This window comes from Nannospalax galili, unplaced genomic scaffold (genome assembly GCF_000622305.1).
Source record: "Nannospalax galili isolate Female #2095 unplaced genomic scaffold, S.galili_v1.0 scaffold1311, whole genome shotgun sequence".
Taxonomy (NCBI): Eukaryota; Metazoa; Chordata; class Mammalia; order Rodentia; family Spalacidae; genus Nannospalax; species Nannospalax galili.
In genome coordinates this window covers 329,955-351,945 of record NW_008329527.1, presented here as the reverse complement: position 1 = coordinate 351,945, position 21,991 = coordinate 329,955, and the positions used below count along the sequence as shown (strand labels likewise).

General features: G+C 47.8%; 1 protein-coding gene across 1 annotated transcript in view; it reads right to left on the bottom strand.

Annotated features, from left to right (window-relative positions):
- Positions 1 to 21,991, bottom strand: part of Sema4c (semaphorin 4C) — a 162,430-nt gene that overhangs the window by 42,555 nt on the left and 97,884 nt on the right. Inside the window, exons 9-12 of the mRNA XM_008837952.3 lie at positions 17,700 to 17,793; positions 17,154 to 17,330; positions 16,862 to 16,959; positions 425 to 512 (exon numbers count right to left, since the gene is read on the bottom strand). Of these exons, the coding sequence (XP_008836174.1) occupies positions 425 to 512; positions 16,862 to 16,959; positions 17,154 to 17,330; positions 17,700 to 17,793 (457 nt within the window). The remainder of the gene's footprint in view (positions 1 to 424; positions 513 to 16,861; positions 16,960 to 17,153; positions 17,331 to 17,699; positions 17,794 to 21,991) is intronic.

Sequence of the window (21,991 nt, the reverse complement as noted above, 5' to 3'; positions counted from 1 at the left end):
GTAGACCAGGCTGGCCTTGAACTCACAGAGATATGCCTGCCTCTGCCTCCACCACGCCCGGCTTTTTTTCTTTTCTTTTTTTTTTTTTTTAAAAGAGATAGAATCCCATTATTTTGCCCAGGCTGGCCTCTAACTCTGAGTGATCTTCCAGCCTCAGCCTCCTGAGTAGTTGGGAACACAGGCTCATACCACTGCTTCCTTGCAATACTGGTAATGGGACTAAGGGCTTCACACGTAGGCCAGGTTCTATCATTGAGCTAGGTCCCTAGCCCTAGTAACTACTGAATGAAAGAATCTGAGTAAAAAATTGCAATCCAGCCTGGGTCTGGGGATGGTCTCTCTGGTTAAGCTTTGGGAGTGAGCAAGTCACAGACAGAAGGGTCAGCCGACAACAGAATTCCCGCTCCTGCTGAGGCAGACTCACCTGGGTCTTCTTGCCCCAGAGAGGAAGTACCTCTTGCTGACCCAGCATCTGAGCAATCACCATGAGGCTGAGTTGACTTCGAAGCTGCCTGGAAAAGATGAGCAAGAGAAACTGAGTGGGGTGGGCTGGAGGTCAAGGAACCCTTTAATTTCTGGAAAGCCAGAACATCCAAGGGAGAATAATACATTTTTCTCTGAGTTGCACTCCCCTCAGATCGGTATGTATCTTTGGATCTGTATGGGAAAAAGGCCTACTCAAAAATTAGTCAACATTCTTAGCCAGGTGTGGTGGTACACACCTTTAATCCCAGTGCTTGGGAGGATCTCTATCTAATGAGTTGGAGGTCAGCCTGGTCTACATAGTGAGTTCTAGGACAGCTACAGCTTCAGGGAGACCCTGTCAAAAAAAAAAAAAGTTAACATTCTTACCTCTGTGTATCCATAAATATGGTGTGGCCCAGCATCACATGCATGAGGCCCTGGGGATTGAACCTAGTACCACAAACACACCAAGAATCTAAGATGAAAAATGTATAGAGGGGAAAAAGGCAACCAGGAAGAAAAACAGATTCCCTTCTTTGTAAGTGTTCTGCTCTCATGCACGGACTCAAATTCCAAGAGACTTCTGCTCAAGCAGGGTGGGTGACCTGGCCCCACCACGCCATGATTTGTTGTTGTCCACCCTTTCCTTTGGGGTCCCCCTCTGGCCATCCTGTCTAGGCTTCCAGGGTGGGCTTGTGAGTGACTCAACCACTGAAATGGCCTCTGGGCCTTGGTTGGACTCAGGAGAGTGTGACTTCCCTGCAGGGCTGCTGACAGGAGATCACTTGGTAGTGCTGGCTGCCCTCCTGCCTTCCAAAGGAGGAGAGGGGAGTCCAGCAAAAGAGGACAAGTGAGACACAGCTCTGGGAATGCCCAGAGCCAGCTGTGCCTGAAGCTACCAGCCCCTGGACCATTCAGTCCCTGAACTGCTTGTGAGGTGGCATATGTTTCTTGCTTCAGTCAGCCTACCTGGGTATCTAGGGCTAGCTACCACAGAGTGCTTAATAATTCACTCAGGACTGAGCCAACTTCTCAATAGTGAAGGCCCCAGTCTGGGCTTCAGAAGCTAATACTGGGACTTCACAGGTCCTTAAGTGAGTAGAAAAGAAGCGAGGAGGGAAGGAGAGACAGAGGGTGGGGCTGAGAGTAGCCATGGGTTCCTTGAGACAGGGTGACAGGACAAACTCCAACTCCACTCAAACTCCCAAGACCTACAACTGACCATCTGGCCCCTGCCAGAAAGATTGCAACCTTCTATGACTCTCCACACACTTGTTCCCAAGTGGCAGCTGTCAATCCTTGACATGGACATATTTTTTTTGGACAGAGGAAGTGGGGAGGATGATGGAACACAGGGCCTTGTGTGTGCCAAGCAAGTGCTCACCACCGAGGAGTCACATTCCTACTCTCCTGAAGGGACTTGAATGTGGCCAACACATAGTGTTCAGTAACCCACTTGAGATGGAGCCGTCTCATCCAGAAATGAAAGCCTCAATTGGGCCTTCAGATGTTACTGTTTAGACCTCTGGTTTTCATGGGTCCTTAACTGCTGGAGTGAATAAAAAGAGCACAAGAAGGAAAAGATCTAAAGAAAGTCACTATCAGGGGTAGCAAAGGAAAGGCTTAGAATTTAAAATACGATGGAAAATGTGTGACAGGGACTTGATTCTTAGAAAAGACATGCCCTTGGGTAATAGCATTGTTGGAGGGACCCCCTACAGGTGCCCTCAGCCACATCAGTGGAAAGATACTATAAGGAACAGAAGGACCAAGGTGTGGGATGCAGCAGGTGCTAGGAAATGATCTTTCCTAAAGAGGGCTCCAGGAGGCAGGAATGAGACTGATCACTTCAGCTGGTGCTGATGGCTCCAGAGCAACTTTCCCAAGGGCCATGCCTGCCCTAGTGATGAAACAGGCCTCCTCCAAGTCTGGGAAGGCTGGAGTCAGACATAGGGTCTGAACCCCACAGGCTATGTTGTTTTTTTCTTAAGTAACAGTCAAAGAATCAACAAAGCAGGTGACTCCTGATAATGGAGGAGGCGCTGTGGCTGGCTCACATCAGAAGGGCTAGGGTAGAAAAGGAAAAAAAAAAATGGTCACACTGGGGAGGGTGGAGGACCATGGGGTGCTCACACAGCTGGTAGGAAGGGACATGGGGAGATCTACTAAGACGTATACACACCTACCCCATGATTCTGTAATCCTACTTCCATGTACAGAGTAGGTACAAGAGACAGAGGCACTGAATGCTAGCAGCAGCAGCAGCAGCAGCAGCAGCAGCAGCAGCAACAGCACCACCACCACCACTCTGGGTAAACAGACTGGGCTATATCCACACAGCTAAATCTTATGGGATTACCTCCGCATGGACCATCTTCACAGAACAATGCGGAGGGATGCCAGTACAAAAAAGCATCCATGTAGGAATTCATTTACATCAAGTCCAAAACAGACTGCTGGAGGTGGGGGTAGTGGTGATCTTTTGTGATCTGGAGGTTTCTCATGTGTTTGACTTGTGAAAACTTCACTGAGTCATAGGCTGCTTGTTCACTGCAGTTCAATAAAACTATCATATTGAAGAGATTCAGCTGGAAGGGGACGTGGGCTTGCCAGATTTAGCAAATTAAAATATAGGTTGCCCTATTAAATCTGAGTTTCAGATAAAGGATCTTTATGTTGTTTTTTTTTTTAAGCACATGTGTCTTGTGTGGTATTTGTACTGCACCTGGCAATGAGGTGGGGGCAGCCATTCCCCCATTTTTTACTGGGAAGGCCTTATTTTGTCTCCCTTTAGCCTTGACTCCTTCCTGCAGAGGGTTGCCTGTGGTGGAGCTTCCCCAGGACCCTGCACGAAAGTGCTGAGGACAGGTATCTGGGCTGAGCAATGGGATGGTGAGCCCTTATCTCTGCTCCCCAAAGGCCCCGACTCCAGACCCTGCCTGAACCCCAACTCTCTGGTGGCTCCAGCTTCCTCCCTATCACATGCCTCACCCTCTCTGGGTCTGCTTATAGTCAGGACATGCTTTCCAGCTGTTTCACAGGCGCCTGCAACAGCTGGGCCTGGACACAGTGGGAGGTAAATGGCCCCTCCAAGCTGCCAGGCGCTGTGCTGCAGAGTCAGGAGTCTTGCATCTGGGCTTCATTAATCCCCCCTCTGCCCTCCCTCTTCCCCCACTCCAACATCCAAGGCTCAGTAGTGGGTGGGGAGGGGCTGGCCAGGGAGAAGGCAAGAGCTGGCCGGCTGCACAGCAGTACTGGTGGTGGTTCCAGAAGGAAGAGGTGTGTAGGGGGGGGGTAGGGGTCAGGCCAGGGCTGCAATCCAGAAGAAAAGCAGCAGCAACATCAACTGAGGGGGTGAGTGAGATGCAAGGAACCCACATCTGAGAGCAGTGCTCCCCACCCTGGCCCTGCCTGCCTGCCTGTCTTGCAGCCTTCCTTCCTAACAGTCCTCTCTGAATTCACAGTTCCCACTGAGGCACAGGAAGAGGGTGTAGGGCCATTCCACTTTTTAGTTTTACAAATGGAGAGTTTAGGAGAGAGAAAAAGAGGGGCTGCATCCTAAATACCACCCCAACTGTGTAGGAGACAAGCAGAGGCCCCTGCCCAGGCTGGCTGTGGGTTCTTCTTTCCCCAGAAATTGCCCAACCCCACCTGGCAAGGCTTCCCCAGAACTCAAACCAGTCAAGCAAAGAAGGCTGCAGAAGTCACTGGAGCCTTCCCAGCAGATGTCATATAAGGCAATAGGCTCCAGCATAGTGCTCAGGCCAGGCCAGGCCAGCTCAGCCATGGTCTCTGTCCCCGCCCACCTACAAAAGGCCTCTGTAAGACCAGGACACTGGATTAGCACATGCAGAGGAGCCTAGGACACTAGAAAATTTTAAAACAATTTCCTTTTCTAAACCTGGCTCAACAGAGGATACAGGTACTGTGCTTCCTGTCTTCAGCTGTCCTGGCAGTTCTCACAAGGGACTGGGCACCCTGCATGGGCATCCAGGAAGGCAAAGTGTGGGCCACTAGGATGTCATTCCCTCAGAAGGGAACCAGGTCCTGATGAGACTGAACTGCCCTAAAAGGCTATCAGGCATCTGGCCAAAGGCGTGAGCTGCCTTTTCCATGTCTCCAGGGCAGCTCAGGAAGCAACAGCAGTAGACTGTTCCTCTGTCAAACTGCTGCTGGACACACTGATGGATGGTGTCTGCCTGGCTTACATCTCTAGGGCTGTCTGTGGTTACCTCTCATCCCTTACAGACACCTGTCATGTCCCTGGCTCCTTGGTCCCTGACTTAGAATCATCTACTTTGCATGTGATTTTGTGCTTCCTAGGCAAGAAGAAGCAGAGTTTGGGCTTAGAAGTTTGTGGAAACTTTCTAGCAGCCTGTATGCCCATCCTGCCGAAGTCTGCAAGCCCATGGCCACCAAAGAGCCTGGTTATCCACACATTTGGGCATTTGCATGGATGGGGGGGTGGGGTGGGGGATGCACTGTGTGGATAGGAAGAGATGGACACAGTGACCATTGACCCAGACAATGGAGTGCCACACAGCAAGGTGAAGAATCTACCATGGAGCCATTTCCCAATGAAATGTGAGCCCTGGAAGCCAGTCTCACAGGAACTTGTTGCACAGTCCCATCTCAAGCAACATTCAGAAACAGGTAAAAGGAGTCCACGAGATGGAACATGACCAGGAAGTGGCTTCCTTGGCAGAAGGGATGCCTGGGAGGAGGGGCCTAAGGGGCTTTCTGAGGAGCAGGTAACCTTCTGTCCTATGGCTGAGTGGTAGTACACAACTGGTCTCCTCTGTAAGACCACTGAGCGTCCACCTGTGATGCATGCCCTTCCCTTTAAGCGCAAGTAACCAAAATGGCACTATAAGCAATGGACACAACCTATGATAAAGCCAGAGGACAGGGGCTAGAGAGATGGCTCACCATTTAAGAGTACTGACTGCTCTTACAGAGGACCCGGGTTCCATTCCCAGCACCCACATGGTGGCTACGAACCGTCCTTAACTCCAGTTCCAGAGGTATCTGAAGCCCTCTTCTGACCTCCGTGGCATTGCACAACACAGGTGCGCTCACATACATGCAGGTAATACACTCATACACATAAAATAAAAATAATAAAATGTATTTTTTAAAAAAAGTCACAGGACTTTGGGCTTAGAAACTATTTTGCTGTCCCCTCATCTATCAGCTGTGTAGTCATCATGGTCATCCATTTAACAGCCCCCCCTCCCCACCCCGAAGTGTTCATTTCAGCCAGAGGAGTGATACATCTGCCTGTCAAGTCCGTCTGGTCCATTCGCTGGGCTAAACAAAGGAAGATGTTCCTAAGTTTTGCCAAAATCTGCCCTTCTGGAGCAGGCTTCTAGAGTTTGCTCTGTGAGCCTAGTGGGTGACCCTGTCCCCATCCATGAAAGCACTTTCTATACTCCTATAGCTCTGTCTTTGCAGGCCCAACAGCCCCACTTTTCCATCTTTTTGACAATCTTTGTGTCCTTGGAAAGTCATGGGTTGTCAGTGTCCCTTATCAAATGAGCCCGTCTGCATGGAGTCCGCCTGGAGTGGGGGTTAGGGGTTGATGCTCATTTTCTTGGCAGTCCTGGGACATGAATTAGTTAACAGATTGATCCCAAGTGTTTTTTTCACACATCTTCCTGTCAAACCCCATTTCCAGATCCTGCTCTTAATTGTACAGTGAGGCCTCTCTTCCAACTCAGCCCATCATTACACTCTGCTGAGAACTTCTGGGATCTTCAGTTTCCTGTCAGTTATAGTCATGTCGTCTGTGAATACGACCATTGTTCCATAAATTGCCTCATTCAAGATACTGGTTTGTGCCCCAGCCAACTCATGAGTAAAGTTCATGGAACTCAAGTGGCCACAGAAGCCTGCATGCTGGTGAGCCCACCTAATTCTATTATCCTTCAGTTTGTGCTTCTCCATACTGTACCCAGGATGAGATGACAGGAATAGTCAGACACATATTCTACAGTCCTCTCTTGACTACGTGTCTAGTGTCCTTGTCAAAAGATAAAGCTTGGGGGCTGGAGAACCAGCACTTCATGACACAGGTGCACTTACATACATGTAGGCATAATACTTGTACACATAAAATAAAAATACATTAAAAAAAAAAAAACAAGTAAGATAAAACATAGAGGCTGAAGAGATGGCTCAGTGATTAAGGGCACTGGCTGCTCTTCCAGAGGACTGTTTCAGTTCCCAGCACCCACATGGTGGCAAACCACCAACCATAACTCCAGTTCCAGAGGATCCGACACCCTCTTCTGGCCTCTGTAGGCATTGCATGCATGGGTGCACTTATATGCAAGCAAAATGCTCAAACATAAAATAAAAATGTTTTCAGCACTTTGTGAGTTCAAGGCCAGCCTGGTCTATATAGTGAGTTCCAGGCCAGCTGGTGCTACTGGGAGACCCTGTCTCAAAAATATAAAATAATAATGATAATAATAATAATAAAATAAAAATAATTTTTTAATAAAAAATTTGATTTATTTATGAGTATTTTGCCTGCATGCATATAAGTGTACCCATGCTGTGCAAAGCCTGCAGAAGCCAGAAGAATGCATCAGATACACTGGAACTAGATGGGTGTTAGCTGCCATGTGGGTACTGGTAATTGAACCTAGATCCTCGGTAAGAGCAGTTGGTTCTCTTAACTCCTGAGCCATCTCTCCAGTCTCACAAATAAATTTTTTTAAAAAAGATAAAGCATGTATAGCATGATTTATTCTAAGCACACGGAGACACCTGGGCTTCTGTTTTCTAACACATGCTCATGTACCATCCCTAGGAAAGAGGTTTAGGGGCCTCATTTCCCAGAATCTCCCAATGCTGGGCCAGGGTACCCCCACCTGCACAGGTCTCACTGCAGTAGTGGGGTGTCCATCCATGGGGAGAACAGAGCCTCACTCCACATAGCCAGGGCCATCACACATCAATATCATGATCTGAGAGTCAGCCCTCTCCAACCACTTCTGATTCTAGGTTTAAAAGTTTTTTTTTGTTTTTGTTTTTTTTTTTCTCCACAAAGAAGACAGAAGCAAAATAGGAAGAACGAGGTGCTAATCTCTGGTCACAGTAGGTGCAGTTCCCTGGTCACAGTGTCAAGGTTTCACAGTGAACTCAAAATAGCACTCCCTTGCTTCAAAGATAACTGCAGACACCCCTCTGCTAGCCCTTGACACCCTCAACAGTCCTGTCTCTGACCTGGGCTACTTGCCTTGCTTTGTGCTCTTCTTTCCAGATCCAGATCTTTCAAACCTGAGGTCACTGAGGTCACTGTCTGAGCACCAGGGGAGCAGCACCCTCTAATCACCTCCCCCTGTTCCCTCCCTGGCTTATCTGCAATCCACATTCAAAGTTCAGTCTCTCCCAGCCACCATGGCCACCGTTCCTTTTAGAATCTGCTACTAAAATATCCCAATAGATTGCTTTTTGTCTGCTTTTTGACACTTGCTATCTAGTAGCAACTAGTACACAGGCATGCTTACCCAGCCTCAGAGAGTAAAGCCCGGCTCCAGTCCTTCCCTTTCTCCAGGCTCAAGGTGCTGCAATGCCAGCTGGTAACCAGTAACCCCAAGGAAGGCTTGGTGCCAGAAGTCTCAGCCCCAGCCTACCACGTCAGGTGAGGAAAAGGGAGGGGAAGAGACATTTCCAGGAAGTGGCACAGATGTTGAAGAGCTTAGAAGAGTGCAGTATGAGTTTAGGTAGCTGCAAAGTTTCAGGATGTTGCAGTTTGGGAGCCTACAGGGGACAGGGAGGGACAGTGAGTGGTACTGGGATAGCGGACAGACAGGGTAGGGACAGGTGGTATGGAAGAGCAGACACAAAGGCCCTGGCACACTAGGGCTTGGATGCTTGAATTTTATCCCCAGGGTAAAGACTTTGGGCAAAGGAGGGACCTGACAGTGCAGTGGAAGAAAGGTCACATTCCTCCATAGTGCAAAGAGTGGATCAGAGTTGAAAGCCTGAATGGAGACAACTGGATTCTCCAGGGGGAATCTAAGGGTGCGCAAGAGTATGCTGGTCTGGTGTAAAGGAAGGAGGTGAGAACTTTGGGGGCAGGGATAGGGAAGACACTGCTGTTTGCTGGGTGTGGAGAAGCTGCAGCAGCTGGAGAGGTCATGGACTTGGAGGAGCCTGACCTGCAACTGGTAAGAGTGGGAGCTTGAAGGGATCAAGGGTCAGGGGTCAGGGGCCTGTGTGGGGATAAGAGACACATGATGTGGCTCCACTTCATGTGGCTATGCAGTTTTAGGGTGGGCAGGTCTAAAGCAGATCAGGAAGGAAGAGAACATGGAGCAAGAGGGCCAGGAACTAGTCCAGCACCTGAAGGTACTGGCAAGTTGGAAGAAGGGGAGGTGAGTCCCTTTAGTCCTGCCTTGAAGAGAGTGATCAGGAGCACAGGGCAACCAAGGAGGCCTGGGGAAAGCTCTCGGGTGCCTTTATATATCCCTGCTTTGATGCCTGAACTGAGATCTGCGGGGTTGTAAACAACGCTTCTTCCCCAGGCTGTCTGCACATCTCTGTTAGCCAATTTCTCCTTGGGTGTCAAGAAGATAGAACTTCCTTGGTTGACTGCTTCAAACTGAAAGGATTCCGAGAGGATACTGGGGAACTCCAGAATTCACCAGGGCAACAGACAATGGGCAGCCATGGTCCAGACAAGGAGTTGGTTCAGGAAAAACCTGGCTAGGGTTGCTCCTGGAGTTCCTCCCTTGGGAGCATCTGGTTGGTTAACAGTAGATGTAACTCCCAAGAGGTGGGATGAAGAATATCTATCCTTGGCTTCTGTGCAGAGAGAGAAACAATGATGAAATTCCCCAACACAGGACGGATGGCCAAATTCTGGGAACCTTCCCCATCCTTTAAAAAGACAAAAACAATGGGGCTAGAGAGAGGACCCAGTGGTTAAGAGCATTGGCTGTTTTTGTAGAAGACCCAGGTTCAAATCCCAGCACCCACATGGCAGCTAACAACTGTCTGTAACTCTAGTTCCAGGGGATCTGATGTCCTATTCTGTCCTCCATGGGCATTGCATGATATGGATGCACTTATATACACATAGGCATTACACACATACATATAAAATAAAAAATTTGAAACAAAAACAAAATAAAAAAACCAATATTTTTTTTTCCATATATTTGTTTGTTCCTCGAAAAATTTAAAACCAAGATATTTCTTAATTTTTTGTTTTGTTTTTTTGAGACAGGGTCCCCCTGCATCCCCAGCTGGCTTGGAACTCACTATGTAAACCAGGCTGACCTTGAACTCACAGAGATCTTCCTGCCTCTGCCTCCCAAGTGCTGGGACTACAGGCCATGCCCGGCTAAAACCAAGATATTTCTATCATAGCTGCAGAGACAAGAAAAACAAAAACCCAATACCAGCATTCATAGCATTTATAGAGCACTGTTGACTTTCTAGTTCCTTCTAAGAGCTAAGGAGCTCACTCCTCCTCCCAGGGAGCTTGCACTCTGGTGGAAGAGGGGACAGTAAACATAGGAATAACCAGCCACATTTCAGTTTTTGACATCCTGGTACAGAGACATGACGATCCAGAATTAGGGGGCTCAGGGAACCCCAAGGAGAGCTCATGGACAGGCTGAGTAGAAGAGGTCTCTCCAAGGTGGTGACATGTAGGCAGAGACCACCATGAGAGAGTGGGTGTCTATCAATGCCAGACAGAGGGGACATCAACATGCAAGTATGTGGAGTGTCCTGGGGACACCGAGGGGAAGAACAGTGGCTTAAGGACTGTATCAGGAAGGCCTTACGAGCCATCTTAAAAACCCCAGGCTCCCTTCTAAGATCTCCCTTGCAAGATCAGGACAGTGTCTCATCTGTTTGTGACAAGTCCTGTGTTGAATATTTTAGGTGTGCCCATGATGTTGAGCTTCATGCTCAACAAAGAAAAAGGAGAAATAAAGACCCAAGAAAGGCCCTATCTTTCAGAAATAACCTGCTGAAATAAAATATTTAGGGTTTGTTTCTCAATGATGGGGTAGGAAGTGTCAAAGGAGTCATGGTGGCCATGTGCAACACTGTTGACATGGAATGGAACATGTGGATCTGCTATCCTATTTCACATTTCAACATTTCTACAATAACAGTAAAAACTCAGGCTGTGAGATGGCTCAGTGGGTAAAGAGGCTTGCTGCCAAGACTGACAACCTGATTTTGACCCCTGGGACCCACCTGGTAGAAAGAACTGACCTCTGAAAGCTACCCTCTGACCTCCTCACGTGCATTCTGGTACATGCACACCTGCACACATATGGACATACACATATACAACAACAAACAAATGTAAAATAAATAAATAAAATTTATTAAGTTAAAGTGATTCTGTATAAACATTGAAAACAGTTTTGGGAAGAAAAGCGGAGACCAGCAGGCCATCATGGTATTTAGGAGATGAACCCAAAAGCCAAAGTTATTTATGTGACTCTCAGCATCCTAAGATTTCTCTCCCCTGAACAATGCTGGGATAGCATTTTATAGATATTTTGTTGTTGTTGGTTTGAGACAGTGTCTTGCATAGCCCAGGTTTGCTTCAAACTCGCTATGTAGCAGAGGCTAGCCTAAATCTTTCCTCCTGATTCTTCTAGCTATACTTTGCAAGTGCTGAGATTATAGGGGTATGCCACCATACTCAGTTCACTTTTTTTTTTTTTAACTTTGAGAAAGGTTCTCACATAGCCAAGGCTGGCCTTGAACCCTTGGTGGTCTGCCTCAGTTTCTCAAGTGCTGGGATTACAGACTTAACCACCCAGCTTACATATGGTTTTATAGCCCCTTTTCCAATTTAGCATTATTTCACTAACCTACCTTCCCTTTCTTCTGTCATTCTTGTGTGTGTGTGTGTGCACACATGTGTGCGTGCGCACGCTACTGGGGATCCAACCCAAGCATTCTACCACCTGAGCCATACCCCCAGCCTCTTCTGTCATTCTTTTTTTTTTAATATTTTATTTCTTATTTTATTTTATGTGTATGTGGGAATTGCCTGCATGTAGGTAGTAAGTGCACCCATGTTGTGTTATGCCCACGGAGGACAGAAGAGGCCGTCGGATTCCCTGGAACTGGAGTTATGGACAGTTGTTAGCTGCCATGTGGGTGCTGGGATTCGAAACTGGATTTTCTGCAAGAACAACCAGTGTTCTTAACTGCTGAGCCATCTCTCCAGTCCTCTTCTGTCACTCTTAAGTCCCATATATTATCCTGTAGTTTGGGTAGAACTTAATGGTGGTGGGTCATTGCAGTTGCTTCCAATTTTTCACCATATGAACATCACAGTATGAAACGGTTTTGTTGGGCTACAATGTACATCAATGGTAGAGCACTCGTCTAGCATGTGTGAGACCCTGGGTTCCACCCCCAGCACTGGGGAAAATGTTAAACATCCTTCACATTTTATTTTTTGTTTTTTTTTTTTGTCTTTTTGAGACAGGGTTTCCCTGTAGCCCCAGCTGGCCTGGAACTCGCTATGTAGACCAGGATGACCTTGATCCTCCTGCCTTTCAAGTGCTGGGATTAAAGGTGTGCCACCACACCCAGCATTTTTAAATTTTTTTTTAATGGGCTGGGGATGGAACCCAGGATCCCATACACTCTAGGTAAGTGCCTTACACCCTTGGCCTTGTTAAAAACCCTTCCTTGCCAATAAATCCTTCTTTACTGTCTTGGTCCCCAGGTGAAACTGTTGCGGGAAGAGTTTACACATTTATTTTGAGACAGTTTCACTATGTAGGGCTGGCTGGCCTGGAACCCATTAGATAAACCATGCTGGCCTTGAACTCACAGAGACCTGCCTACTTCTATCTCTCAAGTTCTGGGATTAAATTCATCTGCCACCATGCCAGGTCAAGTATGCATACTTCAAATCTACCTGATTTTGCCCCATGGCCATCCAGAGACGGGTCAAACACGTACAGTGTGAGTCTAACAGCCATGCCCCTCTCCTCTCATCCAGCCAGATGAAGAGCTCTTGGTTACTCTCAGGGCCAGTTTTGTGACATGTTTTAGGAAGCCTTCATCCATGCCTCCATTTGACCAAGCAGTCTGTTTAAGTGGCTCTCATCTTTCCATCTCCTTTGAAGACCACAGTGCAACAGCAAGCACAGGATGTTTAATAAACAGTCACAGATGGTGAAGGAGGCGGGTCCCTGGAGCCTGACAACATCAGATTTCAGTGGATCCAGAGCAGCCCTCAGCTGCCTTCTTCCTGACGGGGCTCCTTTGGTAGGGTTCCTGCAAGTGGCTGCAGTGTTGGCTCAGCAGAAGGCGGAATGTTGTGCTGTTCTTTCCAACAGCTCTGCTGGGCTATCCAAATGGGGTAACCTTCTCAACAGATTTCCCTCCAAGAACTTCCTCTTCCCTTTGGCCCCATTTCAGTTGCCTTGCTCTAGGATTTGTTTTCATTTTTCATGGATAAGTTGGATGCTTCCTCACATTTGCAACACATCCCGCTGTCTTGACCAACAAGGCAGGGGGCTGAGTGTGTTGCACAAAACTGCGGACAGTAGATTTCACTTTGTGCTTAACAAATCAAGTAGACGGAGAGTGTGACAGCTTTTCTCACAACAATCCGCCCTTCTTCCTGGGGTCAGTCTGGGCATTGAGCCCAGTGGGGTGGCCACCAGCAAGGGCAGAGCAGAGCAAGGCAGCCAGCAAACTCCTCCATCACCACTACTGCAGGGAGCGCAGGGGAAGCTCTAACTAAAGACTCACGCTGTGTATAGCAAGCCCTGAAAATGAATTAGAAGCTCTTTATGAGCCAATTTGGAAGGACTGCCAAAACACACCTTGAAGTGAAAAGAACCCTCGGGAAGCACATGCATGTACATGCCCCAAGATGAGATGGTGATGGTAGTGGCTGGTGCAGGACTGGGGCGTGCTTTCCCGAACTGCTCACTCTGAATTTTGTACTGCTTTAATGCTTTATCTGTAAAGTAAAATAAAATTTCTTCCTTTTAAAAAAGTTATTGTGTGTGTGTGTGTGTGTGTGTGTGTGTGTGTGTGTGTGTACCTGTGTGTGCATGCAGAGGTTGGAGGTCAATGTTGGATGTCTTCATTAATTATTCTGCTTAATTTTATTTATTTTTTATTTTATGTGTATGAGTGTACTGCATGCATGTATGTAAATGCACCTGTGTTGTACAGTGCCCTAGGAGGTTAGAAGAAGGCGTCAGATCCCCTGGAACTGGAGTTACAGCTGTTGTTAGCTGCCATGTGGGTGCTGGGAACCAAACCCGGGTTCTCTGCAAGAGCAGTCAATGCTTTTAGCCTCTGAGCCATCTCTCTAGACCCTCTCTGACTTAATTTTTTTGAGACAGCTCTCACCAAACCTAGAGCTTATCAATTTGGCTAGCCTGGCAAGTACAGGGGTTCCTTCTGTCTCTGTCCCTGCCAGCGATGGGATTATAGGTGTATGCTGCCATGTCTGACTTTTTGTGTGGGTGCTAGGGATCCAAACGCAGGTCCTCATGCTTGCTCAGCAAGCACTTTACACACTTAGTCACATCTCCAGTCTCCTCCTCCTTCTCTACACTCTTCTCTTCAGATAAGGTCTCATACTGCAGTTTAGACTGACCTGGAACTCACTAGGTAGCCTAAGATGCCCTTGAACTCAGCAATCCTCCTGGCTCTGTCTCTCAAGTACTCAGATTATAGGCTACTATGCCCCCCTTTTGTTGTTGTTGGTTTTTGTTATCTATTTATTTTAAAAAATTTTTAAATATATATATTTTTTTATTTTATGTGTATGAGTGTACCGCCTGCAAGTATGTGAGTGTACCCGTGTCATGCAGTGCCTTGGAAGTCAGAAGAGGGTGTTAGATTCCCCTGGAACTATAGTTAAGGACGGTTCGAAGCCACCATGTGGGTGCTGGGAATAGAACTCTGGTCCTCTGCAAGAGCAGTTAGTGCTCTAAACGACTGAGCCATCTCTCCAGCCCTATTTATTTTTTATTTTGTCTTTTTGAGATAAGGTCTCCCTGTAGTCCCAGTGCTGGGATTAAAGATGTGTGCCACCACACCTGGCCCTTTATTTTGTTTTGGTTTTTTTTTGGTCCTTTTGAGACAGGGTCTCCCTGTAGACCCAGCTGGCCTGGAACTCACTAGGTAGACCAGGCTGACGTTGAACTCACAGAGATCTGCCTGCCTCTGCATCCCTAGTACTGGGATTACAGGCATGCACCACCATGCTTGGCACATACATACTGTTAGCATAGGTGAGGCCCTGGCTTTGTTTGATCCCTAGAAATGAATCTCCCAAATTACTGAAAAAGTGAGAGCCAAATTCAGTTTACTGAAAGACATCACACAAAAAGACTGAAAAAAGAATGATTTATAGGCTGGGCATGCTGGTGTGCACCTGTCATCTCAATGCTCAGGAGGCAGAGAAGGAAAATAACTGAAAGTCTGAAGCCAGCTTGATCTACGTAGTGAGCTTGAGGCCAAACTGGACTACACTGCAAGATCCTTTCTCAAAAATAAATTTTAAAAAACTAAAAAAAATGAGCTGGCAAGATGGCTCAGGGGGAAAGGTACTTGCTACCAAGCCTGATGACCTGAGTTTGATTCCCAGGTCCCATGTGGTGGAAGGAGAGAACTGACTCCCACAAGTTGTCCCCTGACCACCACACTCACGCTATGACACATACAATAAATAAATGTAACCTCCCCACCCTTAAAACAAACAAAAAAGACAATTTACAACCTTAGGAGAAAATACAATGTTTGCAACAAATACAATAAGCAATATGTAAATCAATATAGTTAATAATAAGATAAATTACCTGCTAGAAAAATGGGTAAGGAATGCCAGAAGGTAATTTACAGTAAGGGAACCACAAAAGGCCAATAAACATGAAAAGCTGCTCAATTTCACTAGCAACCAGGGAATTGAAAATTAGAACCACAGGATGACATTTTCTGCTCATCAGACTGACTACAACTTAAAAACAGAAGTGAGAATATGCAGGCGTGTTCAAACTGTTTGGCAGTATTAGCAATTGGCCCACCTGTTTTTTTGGAGCTGGCTGCAGGTTATCTGCAGGCTGACTCTGGGGAAAGAGGAACAGATATGACTGCCTCAAATACCCTCCCAGTCTCCTGGAGAAATGAAAGCAGAAGGGGCGGGGAAGGAATTGATTGATTTAAAATGACTCAGACAAGGCAACTGATGGAGAAGCCACCAAATACAAGGATTTAGGATTCTGAAGACAAAAAAAAGCACAGGATTTAGGGATGAAAGGGACAACGAGGCAGGAGGAACCTCAAGGAGGTTGTGCTCTGGCTTGTGCTCAGGAGCGGATGTGCTGTTGGGGACAACAGATAGCAGACTTTCAAATCAAATAGTATTCCAGGGGTTTGGGCTGAGCAGATATAGTGCATACTGGGGAACCTAGAGGCTTCAGACGGTTTCCAGAAGCCTTACAGATAGACAGTGAGACCTCCTGTCATGGCTGGGCAGAGGCCAGATTCAGAGCGAAGAGTGAAGCTGAACCAAACAGGGCTATCCACTCTCCCAGTCAGTCCATGATCAGAGCATCGGACTGATGGGCCCTGGAGTGTGAAGTAGCCTCAAGGTCCACTTCAGCTCAAAGGAGCAATCTTTGGGAGAGGGTTGTAGGGGAACATCCGTAGAGGGTTGGGGACGGGAAGGAAGGGGCTCGGAAGGGACTGGGCAAAGCACTCCTTGTGGCTGTGGTTTAGAGCAGGAGAAAGAAGGTGGAGAGACAGAGACAAGAGGAGACAAGGCCAAGTCCAGCCATCAGGTCTTATCTCCTGGGCTGAGTTTGTTTGTTCACCTCATTCATCATTCAGAAAGAATTTACAAAGCACAAACAGCCTGCCAGGCACTGGCTGAGATTTGGGGTGATACGGCAGTAACCCCAACAAGACACCTGCTCTGGAGGTGACTTGGAGGCAGTCCAAACAGGGAAATAAATAATAGTAAGATAATTTCTGGCAGAGAAATGCTGTACAGAAAACAAAAACAGGATGATGAATTAGGAAGGGGGGGGTAGGAAGGCAGGGAAAGGGGTAAGCAGCTGATATCTGAATGACAAAAAGAACCCAGGAACTGAAGGCAGGGAGGGATCCCCAAAGAAAGGCAGGCGCGGCATTGCAGGCAGAAGTTAATTGTACAAGACAGTGTTTTACTAATAAGATCATGTTAAGAAAATTAGGCTTTTTTTCATTTGTAAAGAACTCATTAGTGAATTGTATTTTTAGTTTTTCCTCTGAGGATTTAGAAACTAGGCAGACAGTTTGTTGGGGGTGGTGGGGAAGACTCTAGATCCACACAGGATCATGGAGATGAGCAACGGGGAGGAGGTAGGGTGGGAGAAGCACTCACCTGGCCCGGGAGGTCACATCCAGGAAGAACTGCACAAGGGCCAACAGGTTGTGGTGATGATCTGACACCCAGCTGAGGGCACAGCACAGGGGTTGGAGCTGTGGGGACAGGGGCACCTGGTGGGCTGCAGGAAATAGTTTCCTTTGCCTCTGTCTAGCCACCCAGCCCACTCAGGGGAGCAAAAGGGATCATGGAGGTCAAGGATATGTGGAGAACTTGCAAGTGGTGATACTCCCATCCAGGGTGCTCTGGGGTTGTGGCAGGCCCCAGTGGAGGTGCACAGTTGTGATACCTTCCCAGGCCACTCTTGGATGTTCTCCAGAAGCACGAGCAGGAGCTGCTGGAGGTCCATCTTAGGTAGCAGGCAGAGCCCCACATCCAGGCCTGTGCGACACAGTAGCTCTATCAGACCTAAAAGGCTGGTGTCAGTGTAGGACCTCGGGTGGACTATGAAACACAGAGTCAGGAACTGGAAGGAGAGAGAACCAGGGATTGGGGCAGGGGAACACAGGGTAAGGGAAGAGACTGTGGGACTGGCTCCCTGGAAACCAGGCAGGAGAGGAAGTGCTCTGCAAGTCCCTTTAGCCCTGCTGGGTAGGTGAGGAAAATAAACAACAAGCATTGAGGTGGCTTCAGGCCCCTGTAGGATCCTAGGGTGGCAGGCACAGGTGAAGATAGGGCTTTCTGTAGCATGGGTGCCAGGGCTGGCCTTGAGCCTGAAGTCGTGCTGAGCTGGTGCACTCTTAAGTGCTTAGTGATGCTACCCAACTAAACTGCTGAGTAGGTCAGGGCTGCCCCCAAGCACTTCAGGGAGGCAAGAGAGTAAGGCTTGACTCACCCTATAGATGTAGCTCAATGTAATGTCCAAGGCCATCTCCTGGGGAGGGTCCTGCTGCTCCCACCAGCCCAGGCTGGTCTTACTCTCAAGCACTCTGAGGTAAGACAGAAACATCAGTATAAATGGCAAGGGAATAATAAAAGGAGGGCACAAAGAGAGAGGGAGGCAGAGCCAGAGGAGCAGAGAATGCATGGAGGCACCACTTGTCCAAAGTCACTGTTGATATGTATGCTCATCATCCATTGAGACAGAACCAGTAACTTCCCAGTAGAGGCTTATAAACATTTATTACCTTGCACAGATTTTTAATGCCAAGGGTCCAGAGGCAGTTCAACTGGAGGGTTGGTTTGGAGTTTGTCCTTAAGATGCTAAGTGGGGCTATATTTATCTCAGGCTTGTCTGGGCTGGGGACCTGCCTCCTAGTTCACTCATGTGGCCATGGATTGGCAGGTCCTCTGTTCCTTACTACATGGGTTTCTCAACACGGTGGCTGGCTTCCCTTCCTCAGAGCTACCATGGCTGGAGGGAAGTATGCTCAGATGTAGCCTTTCAGAACCTGATCTTGGAAGTGATAGTCTTTCACCTTTCTAACAGTCATGTTGGCCTGCCTGACTTGGTGTGGATTGAGGCGTCATAAGAGTATTGGGAGTGCATACCTGTGAGCTGTGATCGCCTCTCCAACTTCAGTGTCCTGGGACTTCAACAGCAGAAAATCCTGCCTCCAATTCCCCTAATGGATCTTTTTTAAAAGCAATCTTTTTACCATTCGATGGTGTCTTTGCATGCACTAAAAGTGCCACCTGGTAGCTTATGAGGGGGTTGGTTTTGAAGTTAGCAAGGCAGGCAAAAATCAGAATGAATCCAGTCCTGGAACAATCCTGCTATAGATGACTGTGTTGCATCTAAAAAGTTGTCTATAGACAGGTCCAGCATGTCCAGCCCCCTCAGTGATGGATGGGTCCAGCTGTGTGCTAGCTAAGGCTAGGGACTGGGGCTGAGTGAAGAAACCCCCGCCCTGAAGACCAGAGTCATGCATGGCCATGAGGGTGTATGCGCATAGTTCCTGTCACCTTCCTGAAAGCTTCCTAGTTCACCCATACTAAATTATTCTTTTTGAGAGAGGGTCTCAGGTATCCCAGGCTAGTCTCAAATTTACTTTGTGGCCAAAGATGGCCTTAAACTTTTGATCCTCTTGCCTATACCTCCTGAGTGCTGAGATTCCAGGCATGTGTCACCATGCCCAGATTATATGGTGCTGGGGATTGAACCCAGGGCTTCATGCATGCTAGTCAAGGACTTTAGCAGCTGAGCTACATTCCCAGCCTGACTTTTTCCACTCTTATAAACTTGTTTAGAATTCCTGAATGCGGTGGACTGGCCATAACTGCAGATGCTGAGGATGATGAGGATGTTGTTGAAAGTAACCAGCTCCAGTGCAGTTGCCCTGGTTATGGGCACTGGCAAGTACTAGTGCCAGAGCTCCGGGAAAAGTCTCCCCTCTCCTTCACTTCTTGGTCCTGGTGTTTCTCAGAAGGGAAGAAAATCAGTCTCCTAAGTACCTGGGAAGTTGGTGCCAACAAACCAAAGCTGGTACTCAAAAAGCTGGGGCTAGCATTTATTAGGGCCACAGAATGGATGAGGCTGGGTTTGCACCTCTGGGTACACACTGGGCCTGAGCCAGTATGTGAGGGGGTGTCTTAGTCTGTACCAGTCTGGGAGCAGGCACTGGGTATGCAAGCATGGGTGGGCATGTTTTCAGATGTTCCCAAGGGTGGGGCAGCTGTTACAGAGAAACAGGCTTCCCGAGAGTTTGCTGCTGCCAAAGGGAAGAAGAGCAAAGAAAGTGTGAGCTGGAGACATGTCTGCTCAGCGCTGCCTGAGGAGGGGAAGTGTGGCTGTGATAGAGCCCTCTCTTCCCTGGGAAGGGAAGGGATGCCAGCCTTTCCAAGCAGAGCCACCTCCCAGTGTGAGTGCCAGAATTTTCCCAGTCCTTCTCCTGAGGACAGTGATATTATGGGGTTCCTCTGTTCACTGCTGGCATCTGTGACTACTATTGTAAGTGTGATTTATTTATGTGTTTGGAGGTGCTGGGTAAGGAACCCAGGACTTCATGCATGCAAGCGAGGCAAGCATTCTACCCTTGAGCTATATCCCCTGTGACTGCTATTCTAGATATAGCGTCAGCTGATCCCAGGATTCCACCCATCAAGAAGCTATGAAGCACCAGGAATTCAGGGTCCATTGGTCCCCACTCTCCTGCTGGACTCAGCAGGTTGAGAGTAGGCTGACATTTCCAAGCTCAGCTTCCTCCCCAGCCACCGATTAGGTCTCATAGTCTGAGCTAGGACCTGAAGATTGAATCTCAGTCACATTGTTCTAAACCTATAAAGTGAAATTACAAGGTATGCATTCTTGATCTCTACCTGCATGTCAATATTTGTCATGCCCTCCCAACTAGGGGTTGAAAAGACACAATAAAAGGCCAGATGTGATGTTACATGCCTGTAACCCCAGCATTTAGGAGGTAGAGGTAGATGCAGGGGGATCAGGAGTCCAAGGCCAGCCTCCACTATGTAATGAGTTCGAGGTCAGCCTGGGCTACATGAGACCCTGTTTTAACAAACCAACCAACCAAAAGAAGTCATATTGAAGCCAGCATCTGCATAACACTGTAACATTCTCAGACACTCTCAGAGGGTAAGTATGAGCATTCTGCTGCCACCATCAAAAGCCATCTGGTATCCAGGAGGGAGCCCTGCTGTAGTCATACCAAGTCACCAAAGTGGAGCTGATATCTCCCAAAATGAAGAGCAGTCCATACTGAGCCAGTGAGCCAATAAGTGAGAAAGAGAGGAGGGAGGGAGGGAGGGAGGGAGGGAGGGAGAGGGAGAGAGAATGAATATGAGTGTGTGTGTGTGTCCTGCATGTGTACTGTGTGCAAATTTTACTTGGATCAAATAACACAGTTGAAGCCAGTTACTCACTACCCACCCCCTATGCTGGACAGGGTATCTTTACGATGTGTTAACTGTCATTTATTTACTCATTTGGTCTCTGTCAGGTCTCTGCCCCCTCTGAGAACAAAGTAGACCATGGCTCCTAGCTCCAGGCAACAGCACTAGACAGCTCTTGAAGAGCCAGGTCTGTGTATCTGGGCAGCCTCTTCAGTTGGGTGTTTGTTATGGTTTGGATATGAAATGTTCCCCCCACCAAAAGGATCCTGTGTTGAAGGCTTAGGGCTCATGAGGGTGCCCCCAAATTGGAGAGTTCTTAGCTAAGTGGTCTCCTTAGGAGGTGAGGTTTGGTTGCAGGAAGAGGTCACAAAGGACATGTCTTTGAAGTTGTAATAGCTTGTCCTAGCCACCAACTGAACAGCTGTCCTGCACCACACCTTCCTGCCAGGATGATTCTGCCTTGCCACAGGGCCAAAAAGCAATGAAGCCAGCTGACCACAGACTGAATCTGACACAACGAACCCAAATAAATTTTCTTTCCTTAAATTGTTTTTGTTACAGAGACAACTAAGGCAGCTTTGTAATCTGGAAGCAGCCTTGGAGGACTAGCCATAGCTACCTAAGGACTTTCCTGGTATTTCCAGCTGAGATAAGATACCTGACAAAGCCCAGTCTGAGTGGCAGTGTGGGCTCAACCCTCCTTGGGGAATGCTGGTGCTCTGACTCCTGTTTTCTGTTCATAGTCACACTCTGGTTCCTCTTCTGTCCTTCCATCCCCAAACATCCTCCCAATTTTCTGGACTTCAGATGATTTGCATGGTACAGCTATAGAAGGGCTGTATCTTTCTGAAAGGAAATCTTCATGTGTGTCTGAGTGGTGTATGTATGCATGGAGGTACATGTGTGTGTGAATGTATGTGGAGGCTAGAAGTCGATGTCAGGTGTCTTTCTCTGTCACTTTCCATCTTATTTTTTTGAAACAGGGTAAACTCGGCACTCAGTCTCTGCTAGACTGATGGCCAGCAAGCTCTAGAGATCCTTCTATCTCTGCCCCTTAGCACAGGGGTTACAGGCACACACTTTTCCATGGGTTCTAGGGATCCAAAGTCAGGCACTCATGCTTACATGGCAAGCACTTTACCAATACAGCCACCTCTCCAGCCCTGAAAGGAAATCTTGAAGTACATTTCAGATAAGAGATAGTGACAGAAATCTGAGATTAGGAATAGTACAAGACACATCTTTCTCACAGCAACTACAGAGACAGCCGTTATGAGGCTGTGTGCACATTTCAGCCCTTGCTTCTAGTCCAAGCCATTACGATATCTAGGGGTGCCA